This window comes from Vespa velutina, chromosome 10 (genome assembly GCF_912470025.1).
Source record: "Vespa velutina chromosome 10, iVesVel2.1, whole genome shotgun sequence".
NCBI classification, from domain to species: Eukaryota; Metazoa; Arthropoda; class Insecta; order Hymenoptera; family Vespidae; genus Vespa; species Vespa velutina.
Window position 1 is genome coordinate 6,487,515 of NC_062197.1, and position 14,666 is coordinate 6,502,180.

General features: G+C 34.8%; 1 protein-coding gene across 2 annotated transcripts in view; it reads right to left on the bottom strand.

The window, feature by feature from the left end:
* Nucleotides 1-13,829, bottom strand: part of LOC124952362 (integrin alpha-PS2) — a 51,712-nt gene extending 37,883 nt beyond the window's left edge. For both annotated transcript variants that reach the window (XM_047502096.1, XM_047502095.1), the window contains exons 1-2: nt 13,116-13,829; nt 1,056-1,177 (exon numbers count right to left, since the gene is read on the bottom strand). In XM_047502096.1, coding sequence (XP_047358052.1) covers nt 1,056-1,177; nt 13,116-13,294 — 301 coding nt within the window. In that variant the 5' untranslated portion in view covers nt 13,295-13,829. The remainder of the gene's footprint in view (nt 1-1,055; nt 1,178-13,115) is intronic.
* Nucleotides 13,830-14,666: the final 837 nt, after the last annotated feature.

The window sequence follows — 14,666 nt, forward strand, 5'->3', positions numbered from 1 at the left end:
TAGAGAGATACGCTCGTTACGAGGTGTGCAAGCGTAGATACATACATCTAATTCGCACCGGACTTGATTCCTCTAATTTACATTTAGCTGTAGTACCGTGTTCATTTCAATCGTGCTTTGAGATTAAATTCTATGTTGAAACGTTTCTCTATTTACTCGACGAAGAACCGATAATAACTGAAGATCATTCTTTTCGAATCCATTTAAATCTAGCGGTCGATCATCGAGAGTTGATTATTTGGAATGTTAGAATCGAACGAAGAGATTATCTGGAACGGAAGGCCTTCGAAAAATGGAAGGGTCAACGCAGGGTAGGTGGAGTCGACTAAGAATAGAAACGTTATATAGTCAGTGTGCTGGTTATTTCGCAGTGTCTCTCTCTCTCTCTCTCTCTCTCTCTCTCTCGAGATTACGAAGCTACTTTGAAACTCAAGCGAATGAAAATGTGGGTCAGCGACTGCGAACATATAAGTAGGAATTGGAGGTAGGGAGGTCTTGTTAGCGTACCTACAAGAGTGCGTCTCTCTAAGTACCGGACAAGTGCTTACTCTGAAAGAGTCGAAAAGAGAGAAAGAAAAAAGGAAAGAAGAAGAAGAAAAAAAAGGAACGGAACAAGAAAGATATCGAATTAAATCTCAAGACATACGTCAGACGCGAAGAGACTTAGTTAGCAACTCCCGAGTATCGCTACAGTTTGCTACTTGAATTACAGACAATTCTATTGTCCGCCTTATGTCGTCACTTTTGAATGGAACAATTTCAAGATGCGTAAACCCGAGAAAGAAGAGAATATAAATATACTCTATGTATTATTATGTATGTATATATCGATATACACATGTATCTTTAAGTATATTCGATTCTGACGAGCAAATTATACAAAACCGGTCCTGTCGCAATCGATTCTCGAGCGTCGATCCAGAATCAACGATTTGCCATCTCGACGGCTTTAGTATCGATTTTCTTTCGAGAGATCGACGATAAAATTTCGCGAGAGACACATCTTCGACATGATAACATGTTCGTTGCTACGTTACTGTCGCCGATGATCTTACCTTTATCGTCGAAGTGGATGATGTCGCATCTGTCGTCGGCCGCGATGTCGCATCTGTAAACCGCGCCACCCCTGTACACACCCACTTGAGATGTATCGGCCTCCGGAGCTCCTACGATTGCCCTGAAACATCAGTGAAATTATTTCTTACATTTTCACGTTTAATTTTTATCTAAATGACGAATCGTTAAAAATTCGTAATGATTTTCTTTTTTTTTTTTTTTTTTTTCCTTTTTCTTTTAATCAAAATCTTGCAAAATATAGATATCATATTAGATTTTTGATATATTAATTACGAAGTATATAATAAATATTTATAATTTTGATGGAAACTTGATAATATAATTTTGATGATGTTAGAAAAGAGATGGTAAAACATAAAAATAACGAATCTCCTGACACCTTCAATTATATTAATGACGCCACCGGTCGTCGACTCGCCGTGCCAAATTGGCCATTACCTTTATTGACTGAGGGATCATCGACATGACGTTTTTCCTAATGGACACGAATCAACGGCGAGCGGTCGTTAGCCGACGATTGGAAGGAAGTCGAGGTGTAATTTATTTCTCGCGGGTTGGCCCTTCGAAATTCGAGCAGAGGCAAACCAATGGCGTTGAAAGGTAGAACATTTTTTGTCTGTTTTTTTTTTTTTTTTTTTTTATGTAATATCAAGGAAGAGAGTAGATAAGACAATCGATCATGTAATTATTCGAAGAGGGTGTGTCAGAGAAAAGTATAGATTACAGTGTATATATATATATATATATATATATATATATATATATATATATATATATATATACAGGAGAAACTTTATGATTAATCTGGTTTTAAATCGATACTCTTAATCTCCCTCCATGACATTCGTAACTTGTCTCGAGATCGATAATTCAATAAATCGATTGAATTATGGAAATCAATGTAAACGAACTAATGTATTGACCCAGATTCATAACAGGTTCTAATCGTTCTAATCGTTCTATGCCTTCTGAATGACCTCGAACGAGTATCAATGATATTTTTATCATCAATACGAAGAAAGAAGAAAACGATGATCGACCTAATTTACATAAAACGATCATTTATTCCACAAATTTTTTTACACTCGTTGTTTGTAATAGGCGATTAGAAAAAAAAATAAAAAAAAAAAAAAAAAAAAACAAAAAAAAAAGGAAACAAAAATTTCTTCGAAGAAAATTTCTTTATTTTTTAACATATCTGCAAAGGTAACGTAAAAGACATTTGAAAATCTTATCGACAGACCGAACCAACCTTGGCATACTTTAGCTTCTAAGTTGCATTGCTTGAATGTAGTGCGCGTAGGTAAGGAGACCCACACGTTCGTTCACTCACTCATATGGTTGTAAAAGCGAACGCGAAATACGTGGAAAGAGGAAAGTACGATTATGCGAGAAAGTTATGTAACCGATTCATAACTTGCTCGGTGATTCGTACGCATCTTGGAAGAAGCGATGGCAGAGCAGTGTAGGCTGGTATGACCGATAACAATAAATTGAACGGGGCAAATAAAATATGAGGCGACGCTAATGAGCGATTGAAGATGGCACGTTAATTTTGTAAACTGCGTTTAAATTAAAATCAGCTGAATAAAGGAAGAACGAAAGGAAGGAGAAAGAAGAAAGGAGTGGAGGGGGAAGGGGAAAAAAACCGAGCTTCTTTTTTCTTTTATTCTTATTTTTATCGTTTAAAAAATATACAAATTTTTGTGTATGTTAATTTGAAATCTTTTTTATTGTCTGAAAAAAGAAAAGAAAAAAAAATCCTTAAAAAATTTACCTTTTTTTACTTTCCTTTTTTTTTTTTTTTTTTTTTTTTTTTCTTTTTTTTTTTTACTTCGGACGGTACAAACGGGATCCACAAGGCGAAAACTCGACGCGATCACTGAGAGCTAATATTCAATGAACTCTACGCACGCGTCTCGTTAATAAGGCGCGTGGGTCGAACCTGACGAAGGCCTTGCTCTCGCCCACTCCATTTTTCTTCCCTTCCTTTTTTATTTTTTTTTTCTTTTTTTTTTTTTTGCATTCGTAAAGAACCACAATTACCGATATATGACGTGTACCATGAAACGTATACATGACGTATACCAGTCGCCATGAAACTCCGTATTGATTTAAATGAATAATTATTTATCAATAAAAAAGAAGGAAAGAAAAAAAAAAGAAAAGCCGCTATTTCGATTTTCTAAATAAAATCGAGCGAAAAACACGTTTCTTTGAAGAAACGAAGATAAACGCGAGACATTTATTGATTTGATATTTATTCGTAATAATGATGTCATTTGTTGAATCATGAAACAGTTGGAAAAACGATAAACATGTATTTCGTCGATAAAATTTGTAATAAGCGATTCTTAAAATATTGTATTCGAACGATTCACCATGAATTTTCCCAAATAAAGCACATTGTCACGATATACAGCAAAAATAACATGAATCATACGAATATGTTTAGTCTTACGTTTATCCTTGAATAGACAAAAGTTCCATATGTCCATTGGAGTTACGTATGTCCATTTCGATGTTATTACATTCCATATTGGCCTTGGTCACATACGATAACGCGAATTTGCAATACACCTGCATATACGATTCGCGATTTGCTTTTAAAACATTCTTTAAACGATACGAGATATTTATATCTCTATATATACCTATATATTCCTATTATTATTATTATTATTATTATTATTATTATTATTATTATTATTATTAATATTACTTTATGTATTAAGTAATATTACTATATGTTAATAATATTACTTTACATGCATTGTAAAATTATTACCGTCCAATGATAAATAACGGATGTAAAATAAAGATAAAAAAGGAAAAAAAGAAAACAAATAGAAAGAAATGGCGATAAACGATTACGTCTTTTGATTATATTTTCTTTCTTTCTTTTTTCTTTTTTTTTTTTTTTTCTTTTTTTCGAAGATTCTCACAGGCTTTCGTAATTCTCGTCTTTACGAAGGTCGAAGATCGCGAATTAGACGGCGATTTGTCGTTCGACGTAAATCAAGCGTTATCGTGACATCGGCTATCGTATTGGGAAATAAATATCGTCGGGGTCTTTTATTCGCACGATGGCAAAACGGCAACGAGAAGTTGCCTGCTGTATTGACTTATATTGCGGCGGGTCGCTGGACAGAAGCGCATTTGTAATCCCGTATTTGGCAAAATCGGACGGCTCCATCCGACATCGTGCATGGATGCCATTCTTGGTGAATTGCTCAATGCCGAAGCACCGTTTTCCCTTAGAATATCTAGCTTTGATCTTTCTCAAGGAAAAGGAACAAGAGAAAAAAAAAAGAAAACAAGAAAAAAGAAACGGACAAAAAAAATATAAAGAGAAAGTTGTCCTAGCTAATTTTTTAACACCATTATTACAAAACATATCGCAAAACATTATTACATTTTATGGAAACGGCAAATCAATATTACATTTTGACATCAAACATCAAGAAGTAATATTTTTATCGTAAAACAAGCTTTATATATTTGTCGTCGTACATTTTACGAAATAGATATTAATAAAAAAGAATTTCCGGTAGAACGATTACATATAAAGGGCTATAAAATGGCACCGATTATAATTCAAGCTTCTACTTTCAAAACGGAAATCACGTAAGATTTTACGTCCTTTCCGAAGGGAAGGCCTTTTTCGTTGGAAGCGTGGAAATTGTCACGTTCGTCTAACCCACCACGAAAAATTATACGTTTAGTATTCATCGCCGTGAATTGTATTTCTCTGTCGCAAGTCCTTTAACATTTTTTCGATACCTATGGGTATTTCGTAATATTTAACGAATAAATAAGTACCTATATCATTGTTTTCTTTATTAATGATGTTTCACTTAAACCGGAACATCTTCCTACGAGACAATATCTATGTATGTATGCGTGTATGTATTACATGTATCTATGTATAAAAGATAGAAAACAAATTATACGGAATAGCCATTGAATTCGAGATTCTAAAGGCTCGTTAAATACTAATGTCTATCGATAGTAGAAGATCTCGTGGACAAGAAATAGTGATCGAAAAAAACGAATAGACAAGATTTTTGGAGTGAAACTTTTCGATTAAACCACGGGGGTTCAGCGAACTCTCGGTGACTTTTCTCTTTCTCTTTTTTCTTTCTCTCCTTCCGAAGAACGCGTATATGGTAATGAAGCTCCCGGGTGCGTGCTAGGAAATTTAAAACCAAGTAGATACGCCTTCCGGTCCGTTGATACTACTCCATACAAGAAGTAAAACTTTATTGTTAGCTACTCTTCGAAGAGTACACGAAGGAGTCTAATGCGGATACGCTAACCTAATGCTATAAAGTATTCACCTTATCTTTGGTAAATTTTGTCGGCTCTCCAACGTCGAGAACATTTTGCATATCCCAAGCAGTATCTAGGAATTCGCCTAACTTATCGCGATATACTGTTACATGAGATAACGTTTTCGAAAGACTCGCGGACGATTCCTTTGAGAATTAGTAATGCAAATATATATATATATATATATATATATATATAGAGAGAGAGAGAGAGAGAGAGAAAAAGAGAGAGAGAGAGGGAGAGAGAGCATGAGTGGGCGATGGAAGTGAAAATATTCTAAATATTTTTCGTTTGTTATGAAGGAGACGTACGTTAATGGATCGCTAAAAAGAAATGATGTCGGTTAAATTTTGTCATATGATTTTTCTTTGATAAATCTTATCATATGTACCTATAATAATCAAATAAGATATTATATATATATATATATATATATATATATATATATATATATATATATATATAGATTGATAAAACAAGAAACGACGTGAGCAATGGAATATCAAATAGGTAGCATTTTTAAGCGACGTTAACTTTGCAATATTCTGCATTCTTTTCTATCTCTCTCTCTCTCTCTCTCTCTCTATATATATATATATATATATATATATATATATATATATATGTACGTGTCCAACAACAAACGAACAAACAAATAAACAAACTTATATAGATATACGTATACGTATATACATAGATATAAATAAACACAGGAAAAAGCGATGTGATAAAGGAATTCAGGCCGAATTCTATTATTGTAAGTTAATGATATGTCTCTTGGTAAGGTAGTGTTGTATCTTATTAGTCTATTAGAAAATGATTTGATGGGTAAGGCGGTCAACTAGAGGAGGAGATGCAGACTCGTGCTTGTTCGCAATCGGTCGATGACGCAATGCGCGAACGGAGGCGTATATCGACGTCTCGAGTCTCTGCTACTTTATAAGGAGCACCTTCTCACGGACACGTTACACGGTAAAATCGGCTTTCACTGTATAAAGAAAATCGAATAGGTAAATGTACGTACATACATACATACATACATATATACGAAGAGGAATCTCTGAGAAATCGTGCGTATGCTCGAAGCGTGACAGTACGAGTCCGCGTTCGCGAGTAACACGATCCCCGCGTGTTACTCCTTAACAATTTCACTATCGATGTCTCCAATCTGTCGAACCGCAAAATAGGCAAGACAGGTATCTGCTAATGTATTGCATCCATAAAATACAATGTTTGTGTCGATCGTAAGGATAGTCGACGTACCACAAATACCTACATTTTATCTTTAGCATTTTAATTTAGATTTTATTAAAGGAGAAAAAAAAAAGAAAAAGAAAAAGAAAAAGAAAACAAAAAAAAAACGAAGATAAAGATATATCGACGTTAAGTGCACGTCGAGTGTTTCTATAATTTTTAGGTCATGACTAAAGTGAAAATATTTTTACAGATTGAAATGAATTTATTTTTACTATTGCTTATATCTACATGAGAGAGCACACTCGCATTTGAAATATTCTCAAGAAGTGGATTTCTATTTTCAGTAATAATTAGGTAGTATTAGTTCTGTGTACCAGATGACATCGCTCTTATACCTGAATATCAGCAGATGACTTTCTTGGACACGTTAATCGTCGATTTGACTTTACTAAATATTTTCGAAAAGACAGCCATGAAATGGTCATCGGCTACATGTGGGTAACAGTCCTTGCGAAACGTTGAACAAACTCACACCATTTCGTCACGATTGTTACAGCTAACGTTGTTGGTACTCGTGCGAGATTAACTAAAAATCGACGATTTTCGTAAGTAGAAAAGTCGCAGCTGATCTAAAAGAAATTTTATATTTTTCATATTTTCCAAAAGAAAAAAAAAAAAGAAAAAAAAATTATGAACTCGATTAATCTTAATTAGAATTTTGTCGTCTATATTATGTTCGTACGTTTCTACTGAAATAACAACTGGGTCGCGATAAACGTATTAATTAGATAAATTTAATCGGATTAATTAACAAGCCAAAGCAAATCGCAGTATCATCGCGTATCGCCATAATACAATGACCTCTGTGTCTTCTATTATCGATAATCACGATGATCTTACGTAACGTTTTAGTTATATACTATATCTTAATTTTGTTTATTTTTGAAACATTTTTCTCTAAAGTGTATCGATTTGCAAGAGTGCATCAAGTATGAAAAAAAAGAGAAAGAGAGAGAGAGAGAGAGAGAGGAGAGAGAGAGAGAGAGACAAACAGAGAAACAGACAGACAAATAGAAAGAACACTCCTCACCCATTTCTCTCTGTCTCTTTTCTTTGCCTAAAAGGAACTATAAATCTTCGGTAGAATGCTCGTAAAACGCTTTTCCGTACGTAGGTCGTCCGGTGCACGACTCGACCCTTCATTCTCCTCCACGGAAGTAGAAACATGTGTCGGGGCAAGGTCCCCGTGGTAACAATGTCATTTCTATGGAGTGACATGTAACGAACGAAACTATCCATATGGCGGACACAGTAGAGAGATGAAGAAAAAATAAAAAAAAAAAAAAAAAAGAAAAAGAAAAATGCACACGAGAAGTTATTTACTAACTGTAGTTTCTAAATTTGATTGAGCTGTTTCATTAAGTTTTTCAATGTTAATAATATAATAATATAATTATTTTCTTTTTAAATGGGGAGAAAATTTAAAAAAAAAAAAAAAAAAAAAAAAAAAAAGAAAAGAAAGAAGAAAAGAGAAGAGGACAAAAGAAAAGAAAAAAAGGAATAAATGTTTGTATCATCAAAAAACGATCTCGTTTTAAATAAAGAAGATATAAAGAAGAAAAAGAGAGAGAGAGAGAGAGAGAGAGAGAGAGAGGGAGAGATAGAAAGGTCGTTAATCGTAAATTCTATCGGGCTTATCACGCTTTGAAAGCGAGGCCGGCCGGGTGGGCTCGAGTTCTTTTCGCATCGCGTGATCATGCGCTTTAACGCGTTCTAAAGGTAAGAAAAAGACTGGCCGAAGCTTGCTAACTCTCTCATTCGTTCGGATAATGACATAAGCAAAGCTTCAGGCACGTGCCTCACGCGATCCTCATTTATTTTCCTTTGCATCATCTACCCTCCCTCCTTCATTCCTTCTCACTTCTTTCTCTTTTTCTCTTTCTCTCTCTCTCTCTCTTTCTCTTTCTCATTTTATTTTGGGTTAGTACATCTTATATCTTTTTTAAACCGATCATAATTGAAGAAGCAAGAGCTCTACGAAACATAATCATGATAATGATCAAACCCTCGATACTTGTTTTGTTCCTCTGACCGGAAACATCGAGGAAATTGAATCCTCGTTTCCTGTTGGGACACGCTTCGTTTATCTCATGGAAAACACAGCGAACGTTAAAAGGTTCACTTCTTCTTTTCGTAAGCTTTTTTCTCTCGAACAAAGTGTATACCGATCGTTCACAACAAATCAAAGAACGACGAAAAAAAAAAAAAAGAAAAAGAAAGAAGAAATTCAAAAATCAAGAAAAATAAAAGAAAAACGTATGCAAGTAAATGCATAATAAGTAGTTCGATATATTTGCAAGATAGAATTATTTTGTAATACAAAGAGGAGAAGATAGACAAAGAAAAAGAAAGAAAGAGAAAAGAAGAGAGAGAGAGAGAGAGAGAGAGAGAGTGAGGAGAGAGAAAAGAGAGAAAGAGAAAGAATTGCTTAGAAAGATAGGCGAAAGCTTTGAAAGAGAATTCCAAGTGGAATATCCGTTTTAAGCGCAAAGCATTCTTATCATCATGGAAGCGAGCAGCGATAACGGAGGCATGCTTCCTAGAATATCAGTGAAAAAGTGTTAACAACAGTCTCGCTTACAAAGGAGAATCACTTTTCGCTCATTAGCGGAACGCATTATTAATACGAACGTTCTCCTCCGTGCTGTCCATGATTTTCTAATATCTTGTTTGTGGCAGACAATAAAAGGAATCAAAAAGACGATTCCGAGACAATTTCGAGGTAGTTAGCGATTCTAACAAATGATCGTTGTTTCATTATGGTTTTAAATAAATTCGTTCTTTTTTTTTTTGCTTACTTTCTTTCTCTCTCTCTCTCTCTCTCTCTCTCTCTCTCTCTCTCTCTCTCTCTCTCTCTTTTCTTCGTTGGGAAATTTTGATTTTGACATATGCTGACCGAATAAGAAACGTTTGGTCAGCGAATCCAAGAAAAAGTGACACTCATCGTGCAACAAACGCGTCACCTCTCGATCGGTATCTCACGTCGATTCCATTTTTAGAGTTAAAGCCGTCACCTCGAGTTTCCTTTTAAAGAATAACCAGCTGTGACACGTTCGGTGAGTCAAGGGATTCGTAAGAATCGTATAACCACTAATATCACTTATCTCATCCCATTCTAAAGAGAATTCTTCCGCAAAATTTCGTTCAATCGACAAAGAAAAATCGTTCATGAATTAAACGGAAATAAATAGAATTTCATGACGTTGATATTTTCAATGAGATCAAAATAAATTTTCAACGGGATCAAATGGAAACATCAACGAAACCATAGAAATTCATAAAGTATATATATATATCCGAATAATCTCAAAATCTTTTCTCGTTGGCTTTCTTTTCGATAATATTCCAAGTTTAAAAACGTCTCTTAGATATTTCTGTACCTATATACATACATAGGTACATACATATATACGAACGAATATATGCGGATGGTATAGATATCTTTTGAAAATAAAAGAAAGATCGGCGCGTGTAAGTTGGAGTGGCCGACTCTCTGAGCTAGTACTAGAAGATTAGATCGCATCCGCAAACCTAAGTAAGTATGCATGAGAGACCAACAACGGGGGGTCGGACCTTTAATTCCTCTTAACTTCCTCGAAATCCAGAATCGAAGTTTTGTGACTGAGGAGCCAGGCAGGGTCAGATTATCGAAAGAAGAATAGCTTGTATCTTTCTCTTTCTCTCTCTTTTTCACATTTTCTCTCTCTCTCTCTCTCTCTCTCTCTCTCTCTCTCTCTCTTCGTTTAACGTACACATTCGAATGAGAAGGTAGGAATAGAGTAGATCGAACAAGAAGATTATAAGAAGGTATTAAGAGTTGAGCGACACACGCGAGAACGATCAACCACCCACGTGTTCATCGTCCCAGCGATGACCTAACATCCTGTATCAGAGTGGCCCTCTCATCGTCGAACGTGCTACGTTCTTGTGACCGGTGGTCGGTGATCTCGTTAAAAGAAAATCGCGGATACTATTACACGATTCAGCTAAAGTAGGGAGGACAGATAGATAGAATTCATGAACACGTACATATATGTATACATACGTACGTACGTATATATGTATGTATGTGTTTATATACTTTATGAATAAAAAAAAGAAAAAGAAAAAAAAATTGGAAAAGAACTTGAACCGTTCCGAGGAGGATTGAATTTCGCATTTCCGTTGCCATAAAACGTTCGACGATATCTCCCGAGGAGGTCGAGGAGCTTCGATTATAAATATCATGCAATTAAATTCTATTTCAGGTAGGTCATCAGAGTCTTCTATATTTCTCTCCTTATGCGAGATTAAAGAAGAAGACAAACGTTCGTAAAGGATCTACTATAAGAATTGGCCTAAATATAAGTGGTCACGAGGTCTCTCTCTCTCTCTCTCTCTCTCTCTTCATCTCATTTATATGTAATCATTATACGTAATCCGAACTTCCTGCCCATCATGAAAAGAGAATTCTCTCTCGTGTGATTTTACATTGTCCGTTATTGTAAATTTTGTTTTTCCCTCAACTATTTGACGTGATCAGTTTAATAAGTAATTTTATTTACTCAGATATCATAAATATATACGAAATGATCGGATAATAAATATTGAATTAATGAATTCCTGATTATGACTTTTATTAAGTAAAAATAAACAATAGAAATAAATATGTATAAAGGTGAGAGAGAAGGATCGATCGCGGCTTTATGGATAACATTTACAAGGCGCCATCGACGTAATCGTTTGGCGTTAGTCGCGTTTCACCGATCCGCCAGTATTATTTATATTCGCCGTCGCCGCGGGAGTAGAAGCCCTAGTAGAAACGTTTATTCGTGGCTCGTCGCGGGCGTGAGTCACGCGAGATTCGAGTCTTGGTGGACCGAAGCTTCTAAATGAGAAAAAGATATATAGAAAGGAAGACAGACAGAGAGAGAGAGGGGGGGAGGGAGGTTGAGGGGGGAGAGAGAGAGAGAGAGAATCAACCAGAGAACTCGATATGTTTAAATGGTGGTCCAAATGCGAGAAAAGGATAAAGAAAAATAAATAAATAAATAAGTAAATAAAGGATAGAATAAAAACGGGAAGCTTACTTTATGAATCGAAAAAACACCGTCCACTCGCAGTGGATCGCGAATTTGTTTTAAGTCCGATCGTATGGACCAACGAGACGAAACGGAGATCTTGGGAGAGAGAGAGAGAGAGAGAAAGAGAAGCTACAAAATGTAAGACGAAGACAAAATGTAAGACGAAGACTTTTTTTTTATCGTTGATAAAATGTTCAACCGAGATAGAGAGAGAAACGTGAAGAGAAAAAGAGAAAAAGAAAGAGAAAGAGAAAGAGAAAGAGAGTGTGAGAGAGAGAAAGAAAGAGAGAAAATTTATCCGAAGATGAAAAATATTTTTTAAAAGCATTATGAAAGCGCGCTCAGACGAATATGTAACAAATCGTTTGTTGACCTTTAGTTTTGATGCTTTGAAAACGAGGAGAAAAAAAGGAGAAGGAAAAAAAAAAAAGAAAAAACGAAAAAGATCATATGATTTGGTTGTTTGAGGAACAGGGAGGCTCTTGTGCGCGCGAGTGCAACAGCACAACAGAACAGAACAAAAACGAGAAATAAGAAAGAGAAAAGAGAAAGAAAGAAAAAAAAGGGGGGGGGGGGAAACAAGAAAAAAGAAAGTAAAAAGTTAAAACCAATTCCCCATAAGCAAGCATCGTCGATATTTAATCTTTCGTTCGCAGAAAAAAAAAAAAAAAAAACATTTCCACGTTTGAGAATATAACAGTGAGTCAATCGTGGCGACGCATTCGAGTCACGACGAATAGAACTTCTTTTTTTTTTTCTTTTCAGAATCACGATGTTGATTCAGCGTATGGATCAAAGAAAAGAAATATTATTAATTACATACGTACAGGAATAATCGTGTGGATTTATATCTGTGCGGATATACGTATTTATATATTTACGTATTCTAATTAAATCATGTTGTTTTTATTGTTTTTTTTTTTTATTTTTATTTTTTTTCTTCTTTATACTTTTAAATTCATTGTACAATTTCAAAGGAAGAAAGTAAACGTTTAAATGCACTAGATACTTTTCTTTTTTTTTTTTTTTCCCCCCAATTTCTCATACAATTCGATAATTTTAATAACATTATTCATTTAATATTTCAATGGACATTTTTCGAAAGAAATTTTCAATAATAATAATTCATTTGATCCATCGTAAATTCGATCTCACCGTATTAATCGATTTAAAATCAAATTTTCTATTTACTATTTCCGATCACGATAATTAAGAGAATCGCTCAAACGTTTCCATTGATCGGAAAAGTTATAAAGTTGGGGAGAGGAGAGGGAACCGCGCTCGCTCCCTCGCGCGAAAAAACCCGCGGCAAATTCAAAAGAACGTAATAACCAATGGAATATATATATATATATATATATATATATATATATATGTTTCACTCACCATCCTCGTCCGTATTTGTCGCGATAGGCTGAAACAGCAAAGCCGAACATAGATTCGGCCTCGTTGCGATATATCGCGTAATGTTTTGTTTCGACGTTGAAAGCTTCAATGGTGGTAGGTGGTGAACCAACAACGATGAACAAGCCGAGGAACAAACCGAAAATTATTCTCGACGACATGTTCTTTGAGTTTCTTCGTCGAGTTCTTCTTTCTCTCCAAAAAAAAAAAAAAAGAAAAAAAAAAGAAGAAAAGGAAAAGAACAAAAAAAAAAAAAAGAGAAAAAAAAGAAGAAGAAAAAAGAATTCTCTTCAAAATCTAATCCTTTTCTAATACACTTTTAACAACCACTTTATCTTTTTCTCTTCTCTCTCTCTCTCTCTCTCTCTCTCTCTATTTCTTTTTCTATCTCTATCTTTATTATTTTGATTACTCTCATACGTATATACGTATATAGATGTATCGAGTGCGATAAGAGAAGATTAATAAAATTTAAAGAAAAAAGAAGGTATAGTAGATAATGAAAACCACGGTCAATCGCGATCTATACCAATGACGATAGTAAACTGATCGTCAGGGTGCCAGTAGCAGCTGCACCACCGACGACATGTGGCTTCCACCACGAGCCACTCGACGGTCTGTTCTAAGAGAAGGACGAAAGAGTGAGAGAAGTCTGCTCGACGGACAGACTCGCACGGACAGACTGACTGGAACTCCCTTCTTTCGGTTCCTCTTTGCTTCTTCTCTATCTCTATCTCTCTCTTTCTCTCTCTCTCTCTCTCTTTCTCTCTCTCTCTCTCTCTCTCTCTCTCTCTCTCTCTCTCTCTCTCTCGTTCCAACGAACGAATCAACTCCCACCCATTACCTCACTTCTAAAGACACTCCGTCGTTATTCAAAACATCGTGACGTATCGCAATTATACTTCTCGACAGATTCTATTTACATTGATCTCAGTCAGTCGAAATCGATTCATCGAATATTCAACAGGTAAAAAAACTAAAATCTTCTTTCCTTTATAAATTTTCATTTCGTTGAAAAAATATCCCGATAGAATTTTCGATATCGTTCGATATAGTCGTCACGATTATATTTTCTTTCGAAAGATCCTAAATCTTCGTGAAAACTTTTGAACTATTGAAGATATTTTCATGTATATCTATTTTAGAATTGATTCGGATACGATATGCAGTATCTTTAATGTCGTTTAAGATAGAGAGAGAAAGAAATCGAAAAGAAAAAAAGAAAAAGAAAGAATACAAAATATTGAAAGAGAGTTTTGAAAAGTATACTCGCCGCGCGTAATTCCGCCATATTTACTGGTTCTAAATATTTGACAACTATTGTAGAGAGCACTGTAATCGAATTAACTACTGTATCGATCCTTTACCTTTTTACCGACTGTGATATCTCCAATTTTCGTAGATAATTCGTTGAATTTGCAGTAGGTATATTATATTTACGATTCAATTTTTCTCATTTATATTAGATTTTCTATGTTTTATAGATTTTTTTTTTCCTTTTTTTTTCTTTTTTTTTTTTTTTTATAGAAAATT